Genomic DNA, 27,114 nt, shown 5'->3' on the forward strand with positions numbered 1-27,114 from the left:
AGCCTTTGTGTAGATCATAAAAAACTATGGAATGTTTTAAAAGAAATGGGGGTGCCACAGCATCTGCTTGTCCTGATGCGCAACCTATACTCTGGACAAGAGGCTACTGTAAGGACAGATTATGGAGAAAGGGTGTGAGACAGGAGTGTATTTTATCACCCTATTTGTTTAATCTATATGCAGAACATATCACATGGAAAGCGGGATTGGACCAAGATGAAGGAGGTGTGAAAATTTAAGAGAGAAATATCAATAATTTAACATATGCAAACAATACCATACTAATTTGAAATGAATGTGCAGAAGGCTTAAGTAATAACAGAAGATTTATGTATCTTTAAAGTTGACAATGAGAACATTGAACTTGTCAAGGTTTATCAATTCCAAATTAACTAAATTAACCAAATTTGGTCATTAACCAAAATGGAGACAACAGTCAAGAAATTAGAATGAGCCAAGACTGGGGAGGGTAGCTATGAGAGAACTAGAAAAGGTCCTCAAATGTAAAAATGTATCACTGAACACTAAAGGCAGGATCATTCAGACCATGGTATTCCCAATCTCTATTTATGGATGTGAAAGTTGGACAGTGAAAAAAGCGGATAAGAGAAAAGTCAGCTCATTTGAAATATGGTGCTGGAGGAGAGCTTTGTGCATACCATGGACTGAGAAAAAGACAAATTGGTTGTTAATAGATTAAACCAGAACTATCACTAGAAACTAAAATGATGAAACTGAGGTTATCATACTTTGGACACATAATGAGAAGACATGATTCACTAGAAAAGACAATAATGGTGGGAAAAACAGAAGGGAGCAAAAAAAGAGGCCAAACAAGAGATGGATTGATTCCATAAGGGAAGCCACAGACTTGAACTTACAAGATCTGAACAGGGTGGATTATAACAGATGCTATTGGAGGTCACTGATTCATAGGGTCGTCATAAGTTGAAATTGACTTGAAGGCATATAACAACAAGTGAATGTACCAGAGGAGCAGGAGAACTGACCTCCTCTCTGAGATATTGTACTGCCTTACAAATTTGTAAAAATGCAAACACAATTTGGGATGATCTTTCACAGTCCAATCCACTTCCTATGTAGCTTGGAAGAATTTTGTAACATGTGCCTCTGAGCATATGGTGAGTGGTAGCAACACTTGCAACCAGGACTGCATCTCCAAAGATAATTACATTTTTTATGATTGTTGGTGTTCTTACTTTGCTTCTTTCCTGTGTTACTACTGTTTCTATTTATTTATTTATTGTATTTGTATACCGCCCCATAGCAGAAGCTCTCTACAGATAATCTAACCTAGAAAATTATATTTCATTACTCATCCTAGAAATCTGTGGCAAATTTATTTTTATTAATTTCAAAGCCTTTTTATTGGTCAGTGTCATATGATGGTGAAGACAGCCTTTGGTGTTTCAGACTGGAGAGTACACTCTGTTTCTATTTTGGGTGCTTTAACAGTTGAACCTGAAACTTCAGTTTGATGTAAAATTAGACTGATTACAGTATGTTGCTGCTTAAGCAGTGCAAACTGAGACACTCCTCATGTCCACTGCAGACTATTCTGCAGAATAGTCAGTGACATTATTCCACAATTGTTTCTGGAGTTTTTTTAGTGTAAATTATGCAAAGTGCTGCCATACTTCATATATTCACAGAAACATAAGCAAAAGAACATAATTTACTATAGGAATTTTCAGTAAAATTGCCAAGTAAAGGAAACATATTTAAAGTGACGATCTGAACCTTATCAACTGTCTTAATATTGTTGCTTCTTCCCTGGTAAAACAAGATCAGCATAGCACATGTCGTTTGTTATATGGGTTGATTTCAGGTGTTGCCACCACTCCCCATATGCTCAGAGGCACATGTTACCAAATTCTTCCAAGCTACACAGGAAGTGGATTGGACTGTGAAAGACCAACCCAAATGGTGTTTGCATTTTGACAAATTTGTAGGGCAGTACAATATCTCAGAGAGGAGGTCAGGTCTCCTGCTCCCTTGGTGTATTCACTATAGCTGCCCAGTTTCCCTGCTTTTAAAAGTTAGATAGAAATATCTGTTGCCTATAGGCACGTTCTTAAACTGCATGGATTTTTGCGAGTTAGTGATTCTTTTGGTGTTACGACATATAACAAAAATCAAAAACTAAATACATACATAGGACTTTTAGGTCCTCTTAAAAAAACAATTATGCAACTTTAGTTTAGGATGATAAGATATTACAAACATATTGGAGCAAGTTACAGATAACTCATTTTCAGTCTTGTACCAACAAGATGCATGCTCAAGACTATTTTATGTACACGTGTCTTTTCTGAATAGCATTTTTTCATTTATCTTTTTCTAGTGTTGTACCGTTATTTATTGTTTAAGGTATATATTTCATCCTTTTGTTTCTTTATATTCTGTATACCACTCTGATATAATGTGAGCAGTCTTGTATATCTTTTAAAATAAAAATAAGAATAAAATAAATCTTGCTAATACAAGGAACAGTGCGGCCACATGTGCAACCAGCATGCTTCATGCAACACAGTATGACATATGCACTACGGGAGTGCACGTGTACTGCCCAATCATGTACATTATATTATCATCATTTACTGAATAAAACCAAGATATATGATTTTTGTAAGAAGGCAGCTTACCTCCCTCACTGGGCAAGGATGGCATGATCACTGGGACGTTGCAGGAGCAGAGCCCAAATCCTGTTGCACACACTTAGGAAACGTAAAGGCCTTCTAAGCCAATTCTCTGAAAGCTCTTGTCATACCATGGCAGTTCAAGACTGTGGCAAAATCCAGTTCCAAAAATGAAACAGGTTCCTGTATTTAAATAAAGACATGTACCAATGATAAAGAACTATTTGCAAAGTAAAATGCAAGGTTATACTAACTGATGATGTTCAATTACACACAAAAATACTGTATTTTTTTTTCAAGGTTAGATTCAGGTAAAAGTGCAGATTAGGGGTTGGATCCCTAGTCAGAGGAAGAGAATCTGTAGATCCAACCCATACATTTAAAGGTGTAAATTTCCAAAATGGTGTTCCACTGTTTATTACATTGTTGCATTAAAATTGTACCTATATATTGGTTTAAAAGATGTACAGAATAATTATTACTGCCACTAAATTCTCTACTTATGTTAGCCCCCATACCCTAGATTTCCAACACACCATACAAAAATGGCATGCAAACACATTTCAGATGTGCTTGCAAGACTAAAAAGAGCCATTATTTAATCTCTCTCTCATTATCAGATTATAATACCAAGTCACAAATACTGTATGAAATAAAATTTTGCATAATAAACTGTGATTCACCAACTCATTTTTCTTTGGAAGAGATCACCACAGCCATGACTCTGAAACTTATATTCATAAGTTTGACAAGTAGGTCATCCTCAACAAATCCTTTCAGCAAAATTAGTTCCTTTGGCTAGGCAACATATGCAATCGAAGCACGACTAGTCCAGCCTGTCAGAATGTTTGTTACATAAGTATCACCTTAAGTATCCTATGTAAAGTTACAATGCACAGTTACATATGTATAGTATTACTGAAGTCTATGAGAGGAATATATCAGACTAAGCAGTAATTCATTTGCATCCATTTAACTGAGGGTTTTTTTGTGAGTGGAAGGACAGGAACTATGCACTTACAGAATTTTTTAAAAAACTATGTCATTCACAGTATGTCCCCTTTCACGTCACATTGAGTATCTCTTCCTTCCCTTTCCCCCTAGAAAGCTATTAGATCAGACACTTGACAAAATGCCGCATGAAATGAGGACAGTGATGGATACAGCCATAATATAGTTAACATGCTAATTTCATGCATACAGCAATTTATCATTACACAAAAGTTTATGGACAGTAACACATACCAAATGTGTTTGATTTAGCAGCATCCCCTATATTGGCTCCTGACAATTCTGTGGGGAGAGGGCCAGGAACTACACGAATAAGATACTGTGACATCATTTGTGTTGCTTTTATGCAACTGGAATGGCAGTTTAAAATACAGCATACTCTAAGAACCTGAGAACATAAGGAGAGCCCTGCTGGATCAAATCAAACACCCATCCAGTCCTGCATTCTGTTCTCACGGTGGCCAATGAAGATGCTTGTGCAAAGCCCACAAGCCGGACAACAGCACGCATGATTCCTAGCAACTGCTATACAGAGGTATGGAGGGGGCATACATTCATTTGATTCATATTTTAACGCCGATCTACAAAGTTCACATTTCCCTAACCGATACACAAACCAGACCCCAGTTATCCTTTGAAATTTACACTTCTCTGAATTTTGTGAAGCAGTTCAACAAAAAAATGCATACCCCCCCCAAAAAGCATGTATTTAAATAAGCACACACACACATGCTTATTTTATTATTTATTTATTATTTTATTTATACCCCGCCCTTCCTTCCAGCAGGAGCCCGGGGCGACAAACAGAAACACTAAAAACACTTTAAAACATCATAAAAAGACCTTAAAATACATTAAAACAAAACAACATTAAAAACATTTTAAAAAACTTTAAAAACATCTTTTAAAAAAGGGTTAAAGGTATTAAAAGACATATTAAAAGCAATTCTAACACAGACGAAGACTGGGATAGGTCTTATTTTAGTGGAGGGGAAATGCATTAGGAAACATTGCTTGAAAAAATGTGCATATTAGGCAACCTTGCATACAAAAATGTGTGTATTAGGTGGAATGCTCATAAAAAAGCATGCACATTTTCATGCAGGCTTTTTTTTTAAATCATCAACTGATGTGAAAATGGAGAGCACTGAATTTAAGACTGGAAAAAAATGAGAAACTGACTGATACTGTAGGTAGCATACCCATAACGATTAGTAGCCACTGACAGCCTTGGCCTCTATGAATTTGTCTAATCAAGGACTTTATGGTTTACTACAATTTATTTTAACACAAACACTGTATATATGAGATAAAAGTATAAATGTAGGACTAAATTATTAACGTTATTATTATTAATGTGCCCCCTTTCCCTTCAAATAGGTCAAGAAGGTCCCTTTTCCATCCTCATGAACCCCTGTGAGGTAGGTTAGGCTGAGAGATGGCAACTAGAGCAAGGTTATCCAGTGAACTTTATGGCAGAGAGGAGATTTGATCCTGAGTCCTTCCAATCCTAATCCAAAATTCTACATAGCAGTAAAGAAAAAACGCACTGAAAAGTGAAGCAATGTTCAGCTTGAAAATGACCATCATCAAATCATGAGGTACACAAGTGTAGAGTTCCAAAATAACTCTACCATAATTGTTGAAACTATGCATGTGCAGCAGGGATTTGTGGCTTCTGCCTGGGTCTCCTGGGTGTTGCCTAGTTCAGTAGACTTGGAGAAGAACTGTATGAATCCCTGGTTCAGTTAAAAATAGGATGAGGCCCAGGATACAGCTCCAAGTTTGAGATGGTCTTTGACAAAGTGTCCTCTGACAATGATGGTGGTGGCACCATCCAAGATAGCAAGGAGCTGCCATTGTAATACCCAGAATGCCCCAGAGCACCTGACACAGCGAGACACTGTGAGAAATTTAAATGGTGGCTTGGAGACCCCAGCACTCAGTGTGGCCCAGGACAAGTGTCAGTGGGTCCTGTTGGGCCCCAAGCTCCTGTCCTAAAATGCAAGGTGTCAATACCAGGCCTGATCAGGCAGCACATGATGTGAAAGACCTTTGTCTGAGGCCCTAGAGAGATGGTCAGCAGTCTGGTCTGGTACAAGGCAGTTTCTTACACTGTGGCTACAAAACCACACCAAGGCACAAAGACATGTATAAGTGGCACTGGTTTATGCTTTGGGCTTCACTTGAAGCATTCTTGCCCCCAAAATTGTCCTCCACTAAATTATACACTATGCACAAGGACAAACGGTTTGTACACAAAACTTGATAGTGTTCCTTACAAATAGCCCTTAACAGCCAAATAACCAATACTTCAAGCCCATAAAACCAACAAGGTTGTGCAATGTGTAAATCAAAGTGAAAGCAGAATTTGACCTTCAAGCTTTGCCTCTGGCATTTTTGACCTAATTGCCCAGACACACTGGGCTGCTGCCAAAAATGGCTTCTGGGTGTCATGTTCATCCCCAACCCCCAATCCATAACATGCAGCAACACCTCATGACACCACCACATTTCAAGTTTCACCATCCATGCCAGACACAGCCGATGATGGGGAGAAGACTGGGAGGAAACAGACAATGTGTGACATTGCTCTATTTCTCCTTTTCATCTTCTTCAGGTGAGGTTGTCAATGTGCTGAATGCCTGGCTGCGATAATGGACTGGATGAGAGCTAATAAACTGAGGCTGAATCCAGACGAGACTGAGATGCTGTTGGTGGGTGATTTCTCTGATCAGATGGTGGATATGCACCCTGTTCTGGACGGGGTTACACTCCCCCTGAAGGAGCGGGTTTGTAGTCTGGGAGTACTCTTAGATCCTTCCCTGTCACTCGAGGCTCAAGTAGCCTCGGTGGCACGGAATGCGTTCTACCAACTTTGGTTGGTAGACCAGCTACGTCCCTATCTGGACAGGGAGGACCTCACCTCAGTTGTCCATGCTCTGGTAACCTCTCGATTGGATTACTGCAATGCGCTCTACGTAGGGCTGCCTTTGAAGACGGTTCAGAAACTACAGCTTGTGCAAAATGCGGTAGCCAGGCTGATAACGAGGACCAGGCAGTCTGAACATATAACACCTGTTCTGGCCCACTTCCACTGGCTACCTATATGTTTCCAGGCCAGATTCAAAGTGTTGGTTTTAACCTATAAAGCCTTATATGGTGCGGGACCACAATACCTCCTGGAATGCCTCTCCCGATATGAACCTGCCCGTACACTATGTTCAACATCAAAGGCCCTCCTCCGAGTTCCGACTCATAGAGAGGCTCGAAGGATGGTTACAAGAACCAGGGCCTTCTCGGTGGTGGCCCCTGAATTGTGGAATAGTCTTCCTGTTGAGGTGCACTTGGCGCCGACATTGCTATCTTTTCGGCGCCAAGTTAAAACCTTTCTCTTTGCTCAGGCATTTTAGTTTAATATGTTCAATTTGGTTTTAGATTTGTGGATTTTTATATATATGTTTTTGTACTGATTTATGTGATTTTATTGTATATACTTTCTGTTGTACACCGCCCAGAGAGCTATGCTAGTGGGGCGGTATAAAAATTTAACAAATAAATAAATAAATTACATCATGGAATTGCTACACTCACTGAACTCAATATAGGAATGCTGCTGCAGCCCTGTGTCTCCATTAACACATAGCACAGGAAACTGGTGGCCCCAATGTCAGTGGGGCAGTGAATCTGCTCCAGGTTTTAGTTTGAACTGCTCACTGAAAGTTCAGACTAAAACCCGGGGTGGATTCACTACCCACTGACATAAGAGCCATCAGTCTCCGCTGCACACAGGCCATATTCACACATGTAATGCTGAACTATATTTTAACACAGGCTGCGGCCGCATTCCCCTGTAGGCAACCTTCGGTGGTGGGCAGTGCCATATGCAAAAATGAGCAGAGCAATGTAGGCGACTCTTACCTTTGTACAGTAGGGTACACTGCAGCCTTGCAACAGATCAAAGACATATTCTAGCCAGGCAATGTCACTCAAGGAGGGTGTGGCCTCTGGGAGGGAATATGGTTTGGGAGAATCCTGTGGGCTAAATAAAGAGGCCTGGAGGGCCGCATTTGGCCACCAGGCCTGAGGTTCCCCCAGGCCTGAGGTTCTGGATTAATGCTGTATCAAGTATGGACAACCTTACTGAGGGTTACATTCTCTCAGAAGTCATCTGTTACAAACCACATGTCAGTGGTGGGCAGGGCCATTTCTCTTTCCCTCTTTCTTTTTGCCCCCCCTTCCCCATCCAGTGCAGCTTTGGGGGTTAGACAGATCACTCTTGCTAGAGCTCTGAACTCATAGCATAAGGGGACTCTTGAAATTAGTTTGAGAGCCACATGAAATTAGGCCAGGAGCGACAAGCAGCCCACCCCTGTACTACATGGTCAAGCCTAAGGAAAGGATCAGGTTTGTATGCTTCCTACCTCCCTCTCCACTTCCTGCACAGATGGAATGAGCTAAATTTAGTTTCACTTTCAAACACCTAAGTGTTTAGTTTCACTTTCAAACACCTTTAGATAGAGGTGTGAAACCTGCTAGTTTCACTTTCAAACACCTTTGCTAAGTTTAGTTTCACTTTCAAACACCTTTGGATAGAGGTGTGAAACCAGTCCTAGACAGGTTGGACTGAAGGACCACATTCATAGTTTGGAGATGAACCTGGATTCGTCGCTATCTGGGGAAGCTCTGGCGGTGGCTATCGCCAGGAGTACTTTTTACCAGTTTTGGCTGATATGCCAATTCTGACTATTTAGAAAGTCTGATCTTGATTCAGTTATCCATGCAGGTATCATATGCAGACTGGACTACTGCAATGTGCGCTACATGGGACTGCCTCTGAAGACTGTTTGAAAATTTCAACTGGTACAAAATTCAGCCATCTGACTTCTGGTTGGGCCTGGTGATCAGGACATATTACACCTATATTGTATCATTTATGCTGTGACTTGGATTTTTATTGTTTTATTGCTGGCTGTTAGTTTTATTTTTAGAGTAATCATGGAATGAATATTTTATTGTTACAGATTGTAACACAGTCTCAAAAAGCAGGGTATAAATTTATTAAATAAATAATATTACATACAAACCAGGAATCCTGGTTTACAACAAACAACGGTCACCTAACAAACCAGTTTCATAAGACTGTGCACAAGTCTGCTTTGCTCATGAATGCTTATCTGCGAATTGCTAAACAATGGTTTGGCATTTTGTGCAAACTGGGCCATGGTTTCATCTGTGCTTTGTTTACTTTTTGGGTTACAAGGATTGCAATATGTGACTGTTACCCATAAGATAAAGGGGGAAATACACTGAAATAGTGAATTAGAAGTTAGCTTCTAAGTGCAATGTAAGGAGTTAAGATACAAAACAACACCATCATTAAAAACAGATTCCAAAATATTTTAAGGGAAAATATTTTAATCATTGATATGCTATCCTGGCGGTTCAATACAGAGATGATATTTAAAAATAAAAACTGAAGTGTGCCCTTGTTAAATGCTCAGTGCCCTACCTCATTAAATGCTCAACGATGGCAACTTGCTAGTTCCAGATGACCACCCTCAAAGGTCATGAAGCACAGATGCTATTTCTCTGCAGCAGCCACTGCAATTAGCATAGGAACAAATCAGTTATGCCATCGGGATGTGTTGTTTATATTGTGGGGCACAGCATATACTGTTCTTCCCCCTTCTCTTGCTTGCTTATGAATAATGCAGGCTTAGTTATGTACTCTGCTGCTTCATGGGCTATGATGGCCAATGGTTCTCCATGTGATCCCACTAGATATCCAGTGTTCCAGACTCTCACTGATGGCATAAATAGCCTGCACAGGGTGGTAGAGCCTAGGGGCACTGCACGGTTGGAGGACCTTGGGTTGTAGTGCTATGCCCTGGTGCACTGCAAGGAATGAACTGCTACCGCAGCAGGGCACCATATCTGCCACCCAGCTTGCTATTGTACACTAAGACTCCAGATCCAACTGTTCACACATGAAGAGGTTTGTGGGCATCATCTTTATCCCATGGTCACAGTGGGGAGGAGAGCCTGGCTGGGAGTCCAGAGTCTGTGAGTTCAAATTCCCACTTGTGTCTCCTGGGTGTCAAGGGCCAGCTAAAGATCACCCCCACAGTGAGTGGCTCAGGGGTTACGTGCCCTGCTACCTGTGCAGCCATGGGCAAGCTGCATAGTCCCAAGGAGCCCAGCTGCCCCCCCAGCTGGCAGTTGCAGACAAGGAAGGGGCTGGCTTGTGCAACTGTGGCAAGCTGGGGAGGACTAGCCTCAGAGGGAGGCAATGGTAAACCCCCTCTGAATACCGCTTACCATGAAATCCCTATTCATAGGGTCACCATAAGTCGGGATTGACTTGAAGGCAGTCCATTTCCATTTTACATCTAGTAGCATTGTGCAAAAAAATATTTTTTTTAATGGAGCTGTGTTGTAAAAATGACAATAGCTCTCAAATTCAACCGACAGCCAATTTAAACTTACTACTTAGCCACAGCAATGAAAAAAAAATAGCTATCAGAAAAGAAAACATTATGTTGCTAATCGGCTAGATGTAACACCAAAGGGCAGTCACTGTACATTGCTCCTGACTAATGCATAATATATTACAGTTTTTAAAGGGTGGGAGGAAAGCCGTGTCTTTAGAAGCACTCACAATGCAAATGGAAAGAATGACTCAGTATTTCTGACTCTGTCACATAGGTTCAGTGCATTACCAGAGTGTTGAACAAGCTTAATATCTGGGGGAGCTGCAGTGCTTGTCTGGCCAATTATGCAGTTCACTGCACATCCAGGCCTACCCACTTTCCAGCAGCATCTCTGGACTATAAACAAATACATTTGCAGATGACAAGAAACAGCTGCTTAAGAAACAGCTGTAGAATGACATTAATGTAAATTCTAAACAACAAAACCTTTGCCTTTTACGTTGTAATTAATGGGACTCAATCTATATTGTTCAATCATGATGATACAGAAGAACAGAACACATCGGCACCAGGGTAGAAGGCTCCATTCTCTCCCTGGTAGTTATTTTCAGAGAGTTGGAGGAGATTTGAAACAAAATTGCTGATCATGATACATGTACTAAACCCACTTTGGCCTCTAATCAGTAGGTTTTGCATTGTTACAGAAGCCTACAAAACTTATTTGACCATAGGCAAAAGTGGGACAAAAGTTATTATTATTTATTTATTTATTTATTTTATTTGTATCCCACCCTTCCTCCCAGCAGGAGCCCAGAGAGGCTTTGTATGTTGTTTGCCATGGAAGACCATGATGCTGCACTCTCATACCACTTCCAGCTCTCATCATCGTGCCACTTCCAACTCTTTTAAAAACATACTGTTTACAGTCTTAATAGCTTCAGCTATCACTGTCTATGACAAATAACTGAAAGCATCAGAATCAAAATGCAACAGTACCAAGGTAGTAAACACTGGATCGATTTGTACACACATATCTTGGATTATTAAACTGAGATACACACAAGCCTTGTGCTCGTGTACTCCATCCTTATGCCACCCCTTTCCCTCTGGCGTGCCATGACTGAACACTCCCTGGATTAAACGACCATAGTTTCCCATTATGTCCAAACCAGAAAACTATGATTAACAGGACTGAAGAAAACCAGGATTTGAAACCAATAGTTTCAGTTCCTGGTTTGCTCTGATAGTTTGGACATAACAGGGAACTATCATTAATTAACCTAGGAAGTCTTAATCATGGTGAGCCACGAAGGGAAGGAGAAAGCAGCAGTGTGAAGAGGGAGTGTACAGGAACAAAGTTCATGCACATCTTGGCTTGATACACAAAGACATACATGTCCATGCCAGGCCACATCCATGGTGTGTCAGCCTCAAACAAACCATGGTTAGGTTCAGAAGTGAAACAATCAAACAAACCCACTGTCCCATTAAACAAACCATAGCTTACGCACAGTGAGAATAATGCTGTGACATCCTACCTTGGGCCTGCTGCAATCTTTTGTACCCTGTACAATTTGCTACAGCCTGAAAAAGGCCAGAGTACAGCAGACCATTGGTATCTTGGTATGTTCTTGAACCGAGGCACTGTGTGGGTGAAATTATTTGGCCTTTGAGATCTAGACTTTCCAGGGCCAAGCCTACCCAAAATGTAATAATGTGGCATATGCAGCATCAGGGTAATCTGGGAAAGGATTTCAACAATGTTTATTTTTTCATATATCTCTCAAAAATGGAACTCAGTAACAACTGGTCTTTCAACGGATTACTCTTAACAGTTTTAATGGAACACATTCTAAATAAGCCAGCTATTCTTAGAACAGCACCTTGGCTATTTTTTGCAAAGGGTTTCATGTTTTTAGTAGCTGTCAGCAGATTGCAGGAACAACATAATCACTGTGATTAAATTCATTAGTTCAAAAACTGTGGATTCTGGAGCAAAAAAAGATCAACACAGCTAACAAGCAGCCTTTCCTTGCTCTTGAAGACATATTTCCTAAAACCAGGCCCAATAAGGTCCTAAAAGATGTTTATGATCCATTATCAGACTGTCCATCCCTTTAATCCCCCCCCCAATAAAATACAGCCAAGTGGGTTGGAACTACAAGACTAGGAGAGGAGGTCAATGCTTTTCCCTTATGCAGCTTTCCTAAAGTGTGGTGTAGTGATTAGAGTGTTGGACTAGGAGTTCAAATCCCCACTCAGCCATGAAACTCACTGGGTGACCTTAGGCCAGGCACAGTCTCTCAGCCTAACTTACTCACAAGGTTGCTTTGATTATAAGACAGACAGAGGGAGAACCATGTACATCACCATGAGCTCCTTGGAAGAAAAGTGGGATATAAACGTAATAATAATAATGTGTTGTACCCAGTGTTACTCCTACTCATAGTAGATCAACTGAAATTAATAGACATGACTAGCTTAGAGTAAACCCACTGAAATTAATGGACCCGGTTGGATACAAGCCAATAATCAGTGCATTTTTATGACTGTTCTCACCAGTATTGAGTACCGTCACCTCTTTTTTCCCTTTTTGCTGCCATTGGTGGTCATTTTGTGCTGGTACCCATGCACTATTATCCACATATGAATACCGGCACCTTATTTTTTACCAAAAAAGCACTAACAATAATAATCACCATCAACCCAAAGCTATTTGCCCCATTTTGAAGCACCATCCCCAGTTGTTCAACCCAGGATCAGTTATAAGAGGTAAACTTTTGAGACGTATGAACACACATATGAAGACGCCTATTCTGAGCAGAACCGTTGTTCCATCTAGCCCAGTACTGTCTCCACTGTGTGGCAGTGGCTCTCCAGGGTTTCAGAAAGAAATCTTTTCCAGCATTCCCTGGAGATGCCCAGGATTAAACATGAGACCATCTGCAGGCAAAGACCATACCTGCCCGCACAAGTCTTCAAATCAGATTCTAAATATGCCATATTAAAATACAGGGATCATAACTGCAAAACATAAAACACACGGGAGATACAAGCAAGGAAATTACTCTCTGCTCTGCATTAATGGAAATGGAGGGTCTGTGTATTTAAACACATGAATGTGTTTCTCAACCATAACTCAATCACTCCCCAAGCAAAGCCCTGAAAAATCCAGTACAGTTTACAGGCTAACTTTATGCTGCCTCCGAGCGACAAGCAATGACAACACTGTAAGGTCCACTGGATCTGTAATTTCAAGTAACTGCAAACCCTGACCTCAATGTGCCCATTCCTCGTCATGCCTTGAAGTGCCAATGCCAGAGTTCAGCCCCATGCGAGCAGAGCCACTCAGAACAGCTTTGTGCTTACGTAGTTACTAAGATCAACATTTAAGGACAAATGTGATCTGCAGAGTGTGTCTTTGTGAGGAGTTACTTGATGTATGAAAGAGAGAAAAAGCTTGCAGAACATATACCACACAATTCTTCCATTTCAGAAAAGTCTGCTCTACAATGTATTAAAAAAACTAACAACTGAAGTATAATGAAAGATTTAGAGCTGAGTGAACATGCCTCTTATTTATTTATTAGATTTATATCCTGCCCTTCCTCCCAGTAGGAGCCCAGGGCGGCTTCCCCCAACACCAATTCCTTGCTGTTGCTCCATTCCCAGGCAGCAGGTTTGGAAAGGCCGTTCCAGCGTGTGTGTGCATGTGTGTGTGCAAGAGTTCCCCAAAATTCTGAGGGGCACTTAATATTTAGCAATAGTTGGCTTAATTTGCTCTACTATAAAGAGCTATGCTGTTTGTTATTTGCAGAAAAGGGAAAGGGAAAGGGGAAAGTGGGATGGAGGGAAAAACCACCCCAAAATTGTGTTATGTATACCCTAAACCTTTCAGGAACTTTTCACTGACAACCAAATAACACCCATCTCCACCCCAGTTTCTGGTTCCCTTCCTCCCTCTCCTCCCGTTGCCCAATTTAGAGCCAAAACTTCTCCACGGAAACATTTTGGCTCAGTTCTACAAAATATGCATTTGCCATATTGTTAATGTATCTCATAAATTAAAATTGCCATATGTTTTGTGATGGCTGGTGTAGCATAACAAGCTGGAAAATATATGCCTGCCTCTGCTCTCAGCTGGACCATGTTGACATAGAAGTAAGTCCCTTTAGGCAAGCCTCTCTTCATCAGCCATAGCCATCTGCATGGCAATACGGCAATACTAACACTAACTTATCAAACAAGGGTGTCACAAGGACTACTGACAATATTTGTGAAGCACTCTGAACAGTCAAGGAACACTATTTAATCCTTTAGGATGAGGGCTGAACAATCTTTTTTTTTCAAAACCAAGTTAAAATGAGGCCTAAAGGCTTCCTTTTCTGAATTCAACTGAGTTAGAAAAGAGCCAAGTGCTGTTCTTACATCTAACAGTTTCATCAAGAGAGAAAACCATTTTTTAAAAATCTCTTCAGGTTGCCAGATTTTGACAAATCCTTTTGCATCTGCATATTAATGTTATCTGACAGGCCACAGGAGACATGTCTAGTTTTAAACAGAAGTCAAGGTTATTGGTAATGATTTACATACTACTATTTGCTTGCATGACTTCCTTTCCTGACCTCTGGTGAACATGCGAGTTGGGGTAATTTCCAGTCTCATGTCCATTTCTGATGAAATTCTCTGACATCCCTACCCTAGAGTTGGATCCACCTTCCTCAGGGGATGAGGTTGAGAACTCTGAATCAGAAGGAGAATTGCATGTAACACTTGCAACTCCCAGAAACACTTCCACAATACAAGCCGGTGATGTTGGTGCCCTTTGGGCCAGAATATGCTGTATTGTCATCCTCTGACTTCAACAACTGCACTTGCAGAAGCCCCAGAGTGACCAAAGTCTTTCTCACTCTATTGGAGTAAAAGCCTGCTGGAGTGGGCACCTTTCAGTAAAGGCAGAATTTGCAATTGGAAGCGAACTGCTGCTCCTATACAGAGCTCAGTGTGACTATTGCTGAAACAACATCAGAGCTCTGCTTTCTGTTCATATTCAGCCTGAACTAAGGAGGTTCTAGCATTCCCCCCAATTCTGATCTGGTACCAAATTTTCCATTAATTCACTTATTCGCTATCATTGCGGAACAGATTTTTATGTTGTTATTTTCCCCTGCTATTTTCAGGAACTGGTTTTATGTAAAAAAAATAAAATCTGCATCTAAAATATTGATATTAATATCAACATTGCAATAGGTATTTTCTAAATGTTTCCTTTAAAACTATTAATATTTCCTTTAAAATATTGATATTAATATTTTTCAGAGAGGAAAAAAAATGAATTGATACTAGCCTGTTAGGTCATCAGAATGCTTTGAAACCAGCACTAGCCAACGAATCCCATCCCTAGCCTGAACACACCACAAGGTAGCCCTGGCTTGCTGCAGAGCAAGCAGATGCAATGCTGATAAGCCAAGTAAATGGGTGAACAGTCCCTAATTAGGATCCAAAAGCTCCTTTTGACGAACCGAAGAGGCAGGACTGACATTATAGATAAAATGTCCACTTTCCCCTCCACCCTATCAACCAAGCCTTCACGCCTTACATTGCAATTAGTACAGAGCTGATTGCTGTGTAGAATGACAGCACACAGGGGAATCCTGGAAAATTCTAATCTTCAAATCATACACCGGGTAGACATAGTCAAAGGCAGATTAAATCACAAAATTGGGTACAAAGAAGAAAATAAAATGTGAATTGCTACTAAAATATAAAACAGAATTCAACTTTAATCTTCTCAAAAACATACATAAAACATATGAATGAAATCTCTAAAATGCAGTCATTACAAACACAACAATGTAAGGCGATGCCTAAACAACAGGCTCATGTGGCCAACAATGGTAAACTTAACACACTGAATCAAAGGTAGGCTACGGAAATTGAATGTTTTAAAAAAAATCAGACATCACCACCGCCTAGGAATCTTAGTTACATGTTTAAATCTCCATCTGCTCATAAAGTACATCTCTGAGGAGGATTTAGCTCACAGGAACAGAGTTATTCAAACAGGCTTGCCCTGCATTGCCACAGGATGAAAGAGCTGAAGGTGAACATATCTTTTATGTGCTTTTAACTTCAAAATGTGCTCATGTGTCGACTGCTGCCCCCAAGTATCTACAGAGTCTAGCAAGTTGATTCTTCCTCACTGCACCAACTACTTAGAACACTGCAGATACATCAGGAGAGAGTGTCAGCAGCAACTTCTCTGTCTCTCTCTCTCTTTTAAACTAGGTCACTTTATGAACTTTATGCTTTTGTCCTATTTTGCTGTCATCTATTGTGCTTTGGAAAGAAAGAGTACACAGGGTTCACAGGGTTAGTAGAATAAAGTATTTGATTAGAACCAAACACTGTTCACAAATGATGCACATCAGCTTTTGAGTTGCACAGAACTCTTCCTCAGGCTGGGTGAAGTGAAAAAAACCAGCATGTGACCCTGTAGAAACTACTAGAGCACACTTCTCTCATTGCGTGCTGCAGCCACCGATGATGCCTGTAATCCGGCTGCCTCTCACCCTCCTCTTCGCTCTCTACTCTCATGTTTCATCGCTGCTTCAGAAAACATTGGAGATATGCAAAGAGAAAAAGGAGGAAGGTTGAAGAGAAAGCAATGTTTAAATAGGGCTATGCTCCATATTCAGTTGAGGCCTGAACCCTGAGCCAAATCGGAGGCTTTTGGGCCTCGGCCAAATCAGGTTCAGATGCCCTGAATCGCTACAGGTCAGATATGGTGGTCCAGAATGATACAGGGAGGGGTGTGGGGGGTGAGCTGAGCAACAACATCCAATGCTGGACACTGGCCTCTGAAAGGCAGAGGTTGTGGAGCAGCTGCCGGAGCCCCCAACCAATAGTGACCTCTTACGTGGCTCTTCAACAGTCCACTGCAATGATGCTTTCCCTTCAACACTGGCGTGCAAAGGAAGAGGCCAGTGTCAGGCAGGTTAGCCCTAAGGCCTGTTCTTGACTCCACCCTGCTCAGGCTCTCACAGGATCTCCCGACATCACTAGCAATCCTGCAAGAGCAAGCATGGGTAGGAGGAGGAATCTCCCTCCCATCACTCTGGGGGGCACATGCCACCCCACAATAGCACCCTGTGGCAGATGCAAAGCAGTTCTCATGTGCTGCTGGTTGCACCCTCCTGCTCCTGGGAGGGGGAACAGATCTTCTTCCCCCTCAACCATATTTTTAATTTTAAAAAATCCTTAGCCCTGCCCCCCTCCAATAACTTCAGGGATGGATCCGGGATGGGGTGTGTGATCCCAGCTTGGCCCTCTTCGGATCGAGGCCAAGGGGTGGATTGGGAGGGCTGTGCACAGCCCTATTTTTGGTTACAGAAATGATGCAACTAGTGAAAGTCACATGAATGTTGACGGGTTCCCAATGCATCCTGTGAGCATCTGCAAATTGATTAGTTTCCTCATGTGTGGGAGAAACATCCATAAAGACTGAAACTCACCATTTATCCCTGCCTTTTTGGACATTTACAAAATGCATCTGTGAACTGGATTCCATTTTTCCAGGTGGGGTTGAAAGTTGTGCCTCTGGGTCGCTAACAACCACTGAAGGTCGTTCTTTTTTACTCCATTTCCAGATGTCACGTTTCAAGTCCCACTACACTTAACTGGTCCATGCTCATTTAAAAATTGTATGCCATGGAGTAAGAGGGCCTATTCTATCCCTCTCTTTATGCTCAAGGCAAGAGCATGTACCAGCAGCCAGGCTATGGATGCTGGCTGTGATGAAAAATTCCTGAAAACTTTCACAATAGGTATATAACCTATCACTGTGCTTCTTCATGGGTGCTAAAAATAAAAGCAAATGTCAGTCCAAGGACAAAGTTGGAAGCACACATCTCTAGTATAATCAAAGAAGAATACAGTCAGCGCCTGCCCCGCCCCCCAGCAAATGTTAAAATAACTTTGTCAACAAATGGCTAAATTTGTGCTACACAACACTTCCTCCTTTCAGATTGGTTCATTTTCCAAAGTGTGCATTCCAAATTGCTTCAGAAATCAAACTAAACCAAAACAACAACAACAAACGATTAAGACCTCTCTCATGTGGAGGCAGTTTCCACTGTATCACAACACTGCCCTTGTCTTACTTCCACCTCCTTAACAAGCACAGCAGAGTCAGCAAGGCAAGAAGCAGGAAATAAGAGCTAATTCAAAAGCTGAGACTTCCTTTCATGGAGAAGTAAGCTTGCAAATTGCATGTAGATTGGCTGTAATGAAAAAAATGCTACAATCACACCTCTGCACAGCATATATTCACAGGTGACATGTGGTGAAATGAATGTGGTGAAACTTCAAACAATCGTTTTACAGGATATGCAAAGCAGGTCTACAATGTGTACCTGTTAAAGCATAACATGTCATAGAAGTCTAAGGCTGCAATTCTACACACCACTGAACTCTCATTGAACTCAGCAGGATTTACTTTCAAGCTAGCATGCATAAGTTGGCTGTAAGTAGCTGAAACTCTTTGCATCGAAGAAAGTCTCAGGTCAATACTTACAGGAACTGCAGCTGTTTTTTATTTCATGTTTCCTTCTAATCCCATACTATGAAAAGGCAGAAACAAGTAAGTTCTGATATTGGCTAAAAACATAATATGCAAAGTTGTCAGCTATATTATTTTCATGGTTCTCGGGGGGTTTTTAATTGTGAAAATCTCTGCTCTCACTTAAAACAATCTAATCATGATGACTGCAGATCAAAAGCATGAAATGAAGAACAATTTATTCTCCAAATATTAAAAAATAAAAATTATGCTTTATTTATTCATGTCAAATATCATTAGGTAGGGGTGACAATGTATGGGCACACAGACTGCACCCAATCCACAAAAATCATTCCCACCCAAAAAAAAGCTTCTCTCCCCCCTTTCCCCATGCGTAACAATAATGCATCCAGTTCAATGGCACTTGGATGAGCATTGTAACGTAGACACACAGGAGGATTTGTAACCAGATGGCCAATTGTATAGTTCTCCCTTGTTTGATCAGGGAGAATGTCTATGTCCTGGTTCACACCCAACACTAAGCCATGGTTTGTTCAGCTTAACCATGGTTTGTCTGAACAGTCTAGCAAAATAAAATGCTTTGTTTTTTGCCAACAAAGCACAATGTGAAGTCACAGTTTGTTGCTAGCTTATGAGCCATTGCTTGTTCTAACTATCATTTGGTGCTATGTCTGAACCTAAGAGCCTTGCTGAACCACAGTGACCATCTCACCCCAAACACTCACCAAGCTGCAAAGGCATAAAGCAAAAGCAACTGGAAAACAAACCAAACTTTGGAAAAACAAGGTAAGGTTTGATTGCTCATCTTGTGTGACAACTCACAGGTTGCTGAACAAACTATGATTCAAACAAACCAAAGCTTATCATTATGTGCAAATGCAACCAGCAATAGAAAAATTGTAATGTACTATAAAATGCAGGCACAACATCAGACACTGCTGCAAACAGCAAAATGGTGGTTCTGAGGAACCAGTAATGAAGAAAACTCAGCACTAATCATTCTATATGGATCTACCTGATTTATTTTTTAGCCAAAGTCTTAGGGTTAGTTCCGACAATACTTTTTTGTACTCCAGTGTGAATGCTCAAATGATGTACCAAGTGTAAACAATGGTTGCATTATCATTCCTGTTCCTCCTTAAAACATATTCAATCAAACCCTTCTTCCATGCACCTGTGCTATAAGGCGGCAGGTATTATTCACATTTGATACTTTAAACGTGTGTTTCGGGTATTTACACCCAAGTACAATAGTCACATATAAATAAACACTCCATTAATAAAAATATGCTTCTGAAGTAGCAAACTACCTACAAAATTTACATCAGCTGATCTGCAGAAAGCAATAGGAACTCTTCTACCCCATGACATACAGTTGAATCCAGTAGTTGGCTTTGGGGGTAACATATAATCACTGGCCGATTCTGATGATAATTTGTGTTGAAAGGCACAACAGAAAATGGCACAGCCAAATTTGGATTAAGAGGACATATGCTGACTATCTGGAAACCAGTTTCCACAGCCCTGGGCAAACTGCAGAAATATCATTGCTGTTTTGCTGATGCTGGGGAGCTTTAGAAAGATCTTATGGAGAGGCAGTGAAAAAAATGCCTCCTGACAAAGTTAAACTACAGGTATTAAAGAAACAAAAGGATTAAATATAAATTCCAATGCATTTTCTTGCCAACATTCTCAATTCACAACACTGATGGCAATGCTTAATTCTTATTGCTAAAGAAGAGGCAGTAGTTATGGCCTGGATATCCAGAAATCAATCATATTAAATATAATACATTTGATTAAAAAGAAAAAGAAAAAAAGGGGAAAAAGAAAAAGTATTATTGTACACTGATGAAGTGTTCAAACAAACAAAAATCACACTACTGAATTCATGGAGAACATTTTAAGCATATGCCAGAGACTACTATTGAGGAAGTATTCAATTATCTGGACAGCAGCAGCCTTTTTTGCAGATACAAGAAAAAAGAAAAAGAAATCTATTTGGACATTCATTCAAAACTCAGAAATCAATTAGTAGTTGGAAAAGCAGGAAAACCTATCTATATTTTCAGTACAGCACTCCTGTCTAGGAAACTACTGGCCTGGTGTGAGCTTGCACCATGCACTGCTGAACTTGTGGAGCTCTTTCTCCACAAAATGTCAGCTGTATTGCTGGAGGAAATCAGTGGAGATTGTAGGGCAGCCTTCCTCAATCTGGTACCCTCCAGATGCAGTTGGACTTCCTCCCATTAACCCCGGTCAGCATGGCCAACAGTCAAGAGATGATGACAGTTGCAGTCAAACAGCATCTAGAGGGGACGGAGTTGGGGAAGGCTGGTGCAGGTCAAGAAGGGGCCAGACTGAGCAGCTTGAAAATAACAGTAGTGGAGATCTTCTATTTGAAAATTAGTCTATAATCAGAATAGAGAACACAGTGCCCTTGATTAAGAGGGTTCACTTGGAAAACATTGGATCAAATAAAACTATGCATTTCTAGTACACCTTGCAAGTTTTATTTTCTGTAATTTGGGAAAAGGTGCCTTTCCTTCTTCACCACCACTAAATAGCTTGGGCCATTTTACAATTAGGAATATTCCTCCTACTCCTACTCCTCCTACTACTACTACTACAGTTGATTCCAGTAGTTGGCTTTGGGGAGTAACATATAATCACTATCATTATTAGTAATTAGTATTAGTTATAATGATAGTAACATTATTATTAATAAAGCTGTCTATGCACATGACACTTCACAAACAATAGATTTGTAATCTTTGTCCAGCAGAGGCTTAGAATCTAAAAACAGGGAAATAGAGACAGGCATAAACAGGGAAGAATATGCTATTATTATTATTATTATTATTATTATTATTATTATTATTATTATATCCTTCCTCTTCCTCCAAGTAGGAGCCAGAGTAGCAAACAAAAACACTAAAAACACTATAAAACATCATAAAAACAGCCATTAAAATATATTAAAACAAAACATCTTTTAAAACATAATAAAACAAAATCTTTAAAACATACCTGATGGAACGCCTCTCCCGATATGAACCCATCCATACACTACGTTCAAGATCAAAGGCCCTCCTCCGTGTGCCTACTCCAAGGGAAGCTCAGAGGGTGGCAACAACGGAGAGAGGGCCTTCTCAATGGTGGCCCCCAAATTATGGAATGATCTCCTGATGAAGTGCGGCTGGTGCCACACACTTTTATCTTTTTGGCGCCAGGTCAAGACTTTCCTCTTCTCCCAGGCGTTTTAGCATGTGTTTGAAATTGTTTTTATTTTTGTTTAAATTTTAAAATTGTGTTTTAAATTGTTCTTAAAATATGTGTTTTAAATTGTATATTTGTTTTAATGTTTTTGATTGCTGTAAACCGCCCAGAGAGCTTCGGCTATGGGGCGGTATACAAGTGCAAGCAAGCAAGCAAGCAAGCAAGCAAGCTTTAAAAACATCTTAAAAAGGAGTTCCAGCACAGACGCAGACTGGGATAAAATCTCTACTTAAAAGGCTTGTTGAAAAAGGAAGGTCTTCAGTAGGCGCCGAAAAGATAACAGCGCTTGTCTAACATTTAAGGGGAGGGATTCCAAAGGGTATGTGCTACCACACTAAAGGTCTATTTCCTATGTTTTGTATAACAGACCTCCTAATAAGATGGTATGTGCAGGAGGCCCTCACCTGCAGAGTGTAGTGATCAACTGGGTATATAAGGGGTAAGACGCCCTTTCAGGTATGTTGGTTCCAAGTTGTATAGGGCTTTCCACACCAAAACTAGAACCTTGAACTTAGCCCTGTAGCTAATGGACAGCCAGTACAATTCTTTCAGCAGCAGGGTGACATGTTGACGATACCCTGCCCCATTGAGCAGTCGCACCACCATATTTTGCACCAGCTGCAGCTTCCGAACCAATCTCACATAGCGCACATTGCAGTAATCCAACCTGGAGGTTTATTGTTTCTGTTATATGTGCCTTGGCTCAGTTACAATAGGCCAATATTCCCTAAGATGGTTCTTGCCACATGTTGTTAGACTACAACTCCCAACATCTCTAAACATTGGCTCATGGGCTGGGATTGGAGTTGGAATCCAACAACATCCAGAGGACACCAGGTTGGGGGAGGCTGCAATTGGTTATTGGAACTTAGGGATACAAGACATTTCTCCCACTACTCTCTTGGACCAAAGAGGTGTTCTTTGATAGGCGGTCAGACCTAAGGTGGAAGCGTCAAAATGAGAGATTTCTGCTCTTCAGCATAGGGAATAGCACAATAGGAAAAGGAGGCTTGTGCAACAGAAACATTAGAATGCAGCCAGAGAGACACAATAAAACAATGGAAATAAAATCAGTATCCACAAGACCTTGCATCTGATGATATTAAGGGCAAAATGTGGTACCAAGGAGTGTTTTATTGTTTTATAGACAAATAGTGACGGGAAGCCAAACAGAGAGTTGTTGACAGGCTCAGTCTTCTCCCAAAAGAAAGTCTATTACCCTCGTGGCAAACGCAACGTACAAGCTGAAGGAGCAGGACTGCAGCTTGAGATTGACAGACAAATGGTCAAGGAATACCTAATGACTTTGAACAAGTTCAAATCTTGAGGGCCCAATGAACTGCATGCTAAAGTAATGAAGGAACTGGCTGAAGAACTCTCAGAACCACTATTCTTATTATCTTTGCGAACTCGTGGAGGATGGGTGAAGTGCCGGATGACTGGAGAAGAGCTAATGTCGTCCCTATCTTTAAAAAGGGCAGAAAGGAGGAACCTACGAACTACAGACCAGTCAGCCTGACATCAATCCCTGAGAAAATTCTAGAGAGGATTATAAAGCAGTCAGTCTGTAAGCATCTTGAAAACAATACAGTGATTACTAGAAGGCAACATGGATTTATCAAGAACAAATCCTGCAGATTAATCTTATCTCATTTTTTGTTCGGGTAACCTCAACAGTAGACTGTGGGAATGCTGTGGACATAATATGTCTTGACTTCAACGAAGCTTTTGACAAAGTGTCCCATGATATTCTGATTAATAGACCAACTAAATGTGGGCTGGATGGAACAACTATCAGGTGGATTCACAGTTGGCTACAGAATCGTACTCAAAGAGTGCTTATCAATGGTTCCTTTTCAAACTGGGTGGAGGTAAAGAGAGGGGTACTGCATGGCTCAATCGTGGCCCCAGTGCTTTTCAACATTTTTATTAATGGCTTGGATGAGAAGATGCAGGGAATGCTTATTAAATTTGTAGACAATACAAAATTGGGAGGGATAGCTAATAACCTGGAAAACAGAAACAAAATTCAAATGGGTCCTGATAGGCTGGAGCATTGGGCTGACAACAACAGAATGAAATTTAACAGGGATGAGAGCAAAATTCTTCATTTAGGAAAAAGAAACCAAATGCACCACATTTTAAGAAGGATGCAGACAAAGTGGAACAAGTTCAAAGGAGGGCAATGAAGATTATCAGGGGACTGGAAACAAAGTCCTATGAGGCCAGACTAAAAGAACTGGGCATGTTCAGCCTTGAGAAGAGAAGACTGAGGGGAGATATGGTCACACTCTTCAAGTACTTGAAAGGTTTTTATACAGAGGAGGGCCAGGATCTCTTCTTGATCGTCCCAGGGTGCAGGACATGAAATAATGGGCTCAAGTTACAGGAAGCCAGATGTCAACTGAACATTAAGAAAACCTTCCTGTTAGAGCAGTATGACCATGGAAATAATTCCCTAGGGAGGTGGTGGGCTCTCCAACACTGGAGGCATTACAGAGGCAGTTGGACAGCCACCTATCTGGTATGCTTTAAGTTGGATTCCTGCATTGAGCAGGGAGTTGGACTCCATTGCCTTATAGGTACCTTCCAACTCTACGATTCTACGATGTAGCTTCAACTAGTTTACTACATTATGGGCTTACAAAAACACCATCTCTCAGCCTTATCCAGTAGACCTAATAGTGAGCTACCTTACGTGGATGCTTTATGAATGAAGGCAACTAAATTATTACAAATTAACATATGATGAAAAAATGAGAATGAAATGGTTTGCATTGTAACTATACAAACTGATAACAGGGTGGTCTTTCTCTCTTCCTTCATTTACAATCAAGTATTCTTCTCACTTTTCCAGGCATATTCTGTACTTGAAGTCAGCATTTCACTAGACTTGACAGTAAAGTCCTATTATATGCACAGTCAGAGGTAAGCCCCCTTAGTTCAATGGGACTCACTCCTTGGTACGTATGTAGAGGATTGCACACCTGAATCCCTACTATCTAACATTCAGGCTGCAGTTTTATATACACTTACCTAACTTGGAGTAAACCCCACTGAATTCAATAGGACTTGCTTCTGAGTTAGGACTGCACTGTTAGCTCCTTTTTTTGCCTACAAGGCTGAATGAACATTGGCACGAAAGCAACCACAAGTTCTCTGCCAAAAAGGTAAAGTACATTTCTTCCCATTGTAATTTAGGACATTAGCACAGTTTCTCTGTCTGAAAGCCCTGTAAAGTCTTCTGACAATAATTGTATTTCTCAGCTGTTTTAAAATAGTGCATCATTGCCCTAAAGGTTCCACCTCCTAAAATAATCCCATCACATTCCGCTGTGTAATCAGTATGACAGTCTCCTTGCCTATAACTTTCAAGTCATTTGCTAAACAGCAAACCCATTTGTCCTCTAAAGGGTAATTTGGCTTTGACACTGTGGAGGTCATTTTAACCTTTTTTCCCCCTGCACAGCTTAATATTTCTAATAACCTAATATTATACTTGCATACCTAGCTGTAATCCTTACCACAGCTCTGTCAGGTAAGTCAGTATTATTATCCCCCATATTAGAAATATTTTCTTCTGAATGATGGGCAGCCTTTTCCATACAATACTTCTTTTTGTTATGACCAACAGCATAGGTCAACATAACACAGGCATCTATCTATCCCACATGACTTTGGTGGAATTTTGCAAATATACTTCAGAAAAGAAAGCAGAACAATATACAATGGGGGGAAAGTATACAGCCAATGAGTGACCCCCTCCCCCTTTGTAAAGCACAAGTCAAGCACTTCATATCTATTTTCTCTCACACAGGTGCCTCCCTCATGTCAAAATGAAGATACTGTACCATATTGCACTGAAGTGAAACACCTCCAGACATCACTCTTTCAAATGAAAATAAACATGTCCTGATCTGGCTTACCACATTCAGTAAGATTTCAAAATCAAACAAAATTTAATCAAATGCATTTCATAATCTAGGCCAAAGGGCAGTCGTCTTATGCATTCTTGATATGGGCTCTCCTTCCTGCCACAACCCCTATGTCCCTGACATTTTGCAGGAAAAGGAAATGCTTTGGGGACCATGCCCTTTTATTTTTCAGCAACATCTTTGTGACCAATTGTGCCACAACCCCCTCGGCACAGCTCAATCGGAGGACCCAACCGCAGCAGGAAAAGGGTCAACAAACAGAATAACCATAATGGCAATATTCAAAAGAGCAAAGCAGAGCTGAGCTTTGGGTCCACATGACAAAGCAAGGTTAACACCACAGATCTAGAGATGGGTTAAAGGCAACACACCTTCACAAAAGGCGAAGAGCACTGGGAAGGCCCCTCGCGGTGTCCTCTCCGATGGGGCTCCCTTCTTCAGTTCTTCTTTGCTCTCCAGCTTCCAGGGAATGATGCTGACTCCTGAGCAGCAGCTTCTGTTCCTCGTTCGGTCTCTCTCCCTTTTGATGACACCCGCTCCTAGTTGCTGCAGCATCAGTTTCACACACACACCCTTTCTTCTTCTTTTTGCACTGATAGGGTGGGAAAGAGCTGGAAGGGGTGGTTAAGATATCTATTGTGCTATAATATGCACTCTGGGAGGCCGCCTCCGAGACTGGTGACAAGGGGCTGGGAAGGTTGTTATAAAGGGGTAGAATTAATGCAATGGCTTTCTCGCATTTACCTGCAAGCCGCGAGTCCTCACCCCGCCCCAGGGCAGTGATCCTCCTCCTCAGGAGCGTGAGGATCCAGCAGGCTCCTCTAAAGCAAGGCTGGGTGATGCCAACAGCAAATTAGCCTCCTGTCTGTAGGTCAAGTTCCAACCCGTCCCCCTGCAGCAGTGACAGCATCTGCTCTGGAGCCTGCCAGGGCAACACGCTTGGAGGGGAAATGTTGCAGCAGAGCGGGGAGGCCGGAGCGAACCATTCCTAAACGGGGGGGGGGGTAGAAGAGAGTGTGGCTGCACGATAATGGAAGAGAAGGGCGGACATTGGCTTTTGCGCGCTCTTTGCAATAGGAAGTGGATAGCGGGAAAAGAGTATCTGGTGCCAAGGTGGCACATCCTCCCCTCTCCTGCCGCGAAAATGTAAAGTCCCTTCTCGGCTGCCTCCTCCACCGCCGCTCGCTGGGAGAATTGCAAACAGATTGGTCCTA

The 27,114-nt window shown here is 41.2% G+C and overlaps 1 protein-coding gene across 6 annotated transcripts in view; it reads right to left on the bottom strand.

Annotated features, from left to right (window-relative positions):
- The window catches only part of TTLL7 (tubulin tyrosine ligase like 7), a 99,299-nt gene extending 72,456 nt beyond the window's left edge, over positions 1 to 26,843 (bottom strand). For 2 of the 6 annotated variants that reach the window (XM_061630524.1, XM_061630520.1), the window contains exons 1-2: positions 26,272 to 26,841; positions 2,667 to 2,843 (exon numbers count right to left, since the gene is read on the bottom strand). In XM_061630524.1, coding sequence (XP_061486508.1) covers positions 2,667 to 2,691 — 25 coding nt within the window. In that variant the 5' untranslated portion in view covers positions 2,692 to 2,843; positions 26,272 to 26,841. Of the gene's footprint in view, positions 1 to 2,666; positions 2,844 to 26,271 lie in introns of all 6 variants that reach the window. The other 4 variants (XM_061630522.1, XM_061630521.1, XM_061630525.1 and 1 more) reach the window with 3 other exon arrangements.
- Positions 26,844 to 27,114: the final 271 nt, after the last annotated feature.

Source organism: Rhineura floridana, chromosome 6, assembly GCF_030035675.1.
Source record: "Rhineura floridana isolate rRhiFlo1 chromosome 6, rRhiFlo1.hap2, whole genome shotgun sequence".
NCBI classification, from domain to species: Eukaryota; Metazoa; Chordata; class Lepidosauria; order Squamata; family Rhineuridae; genus Rhineura; species Rhineura floridana.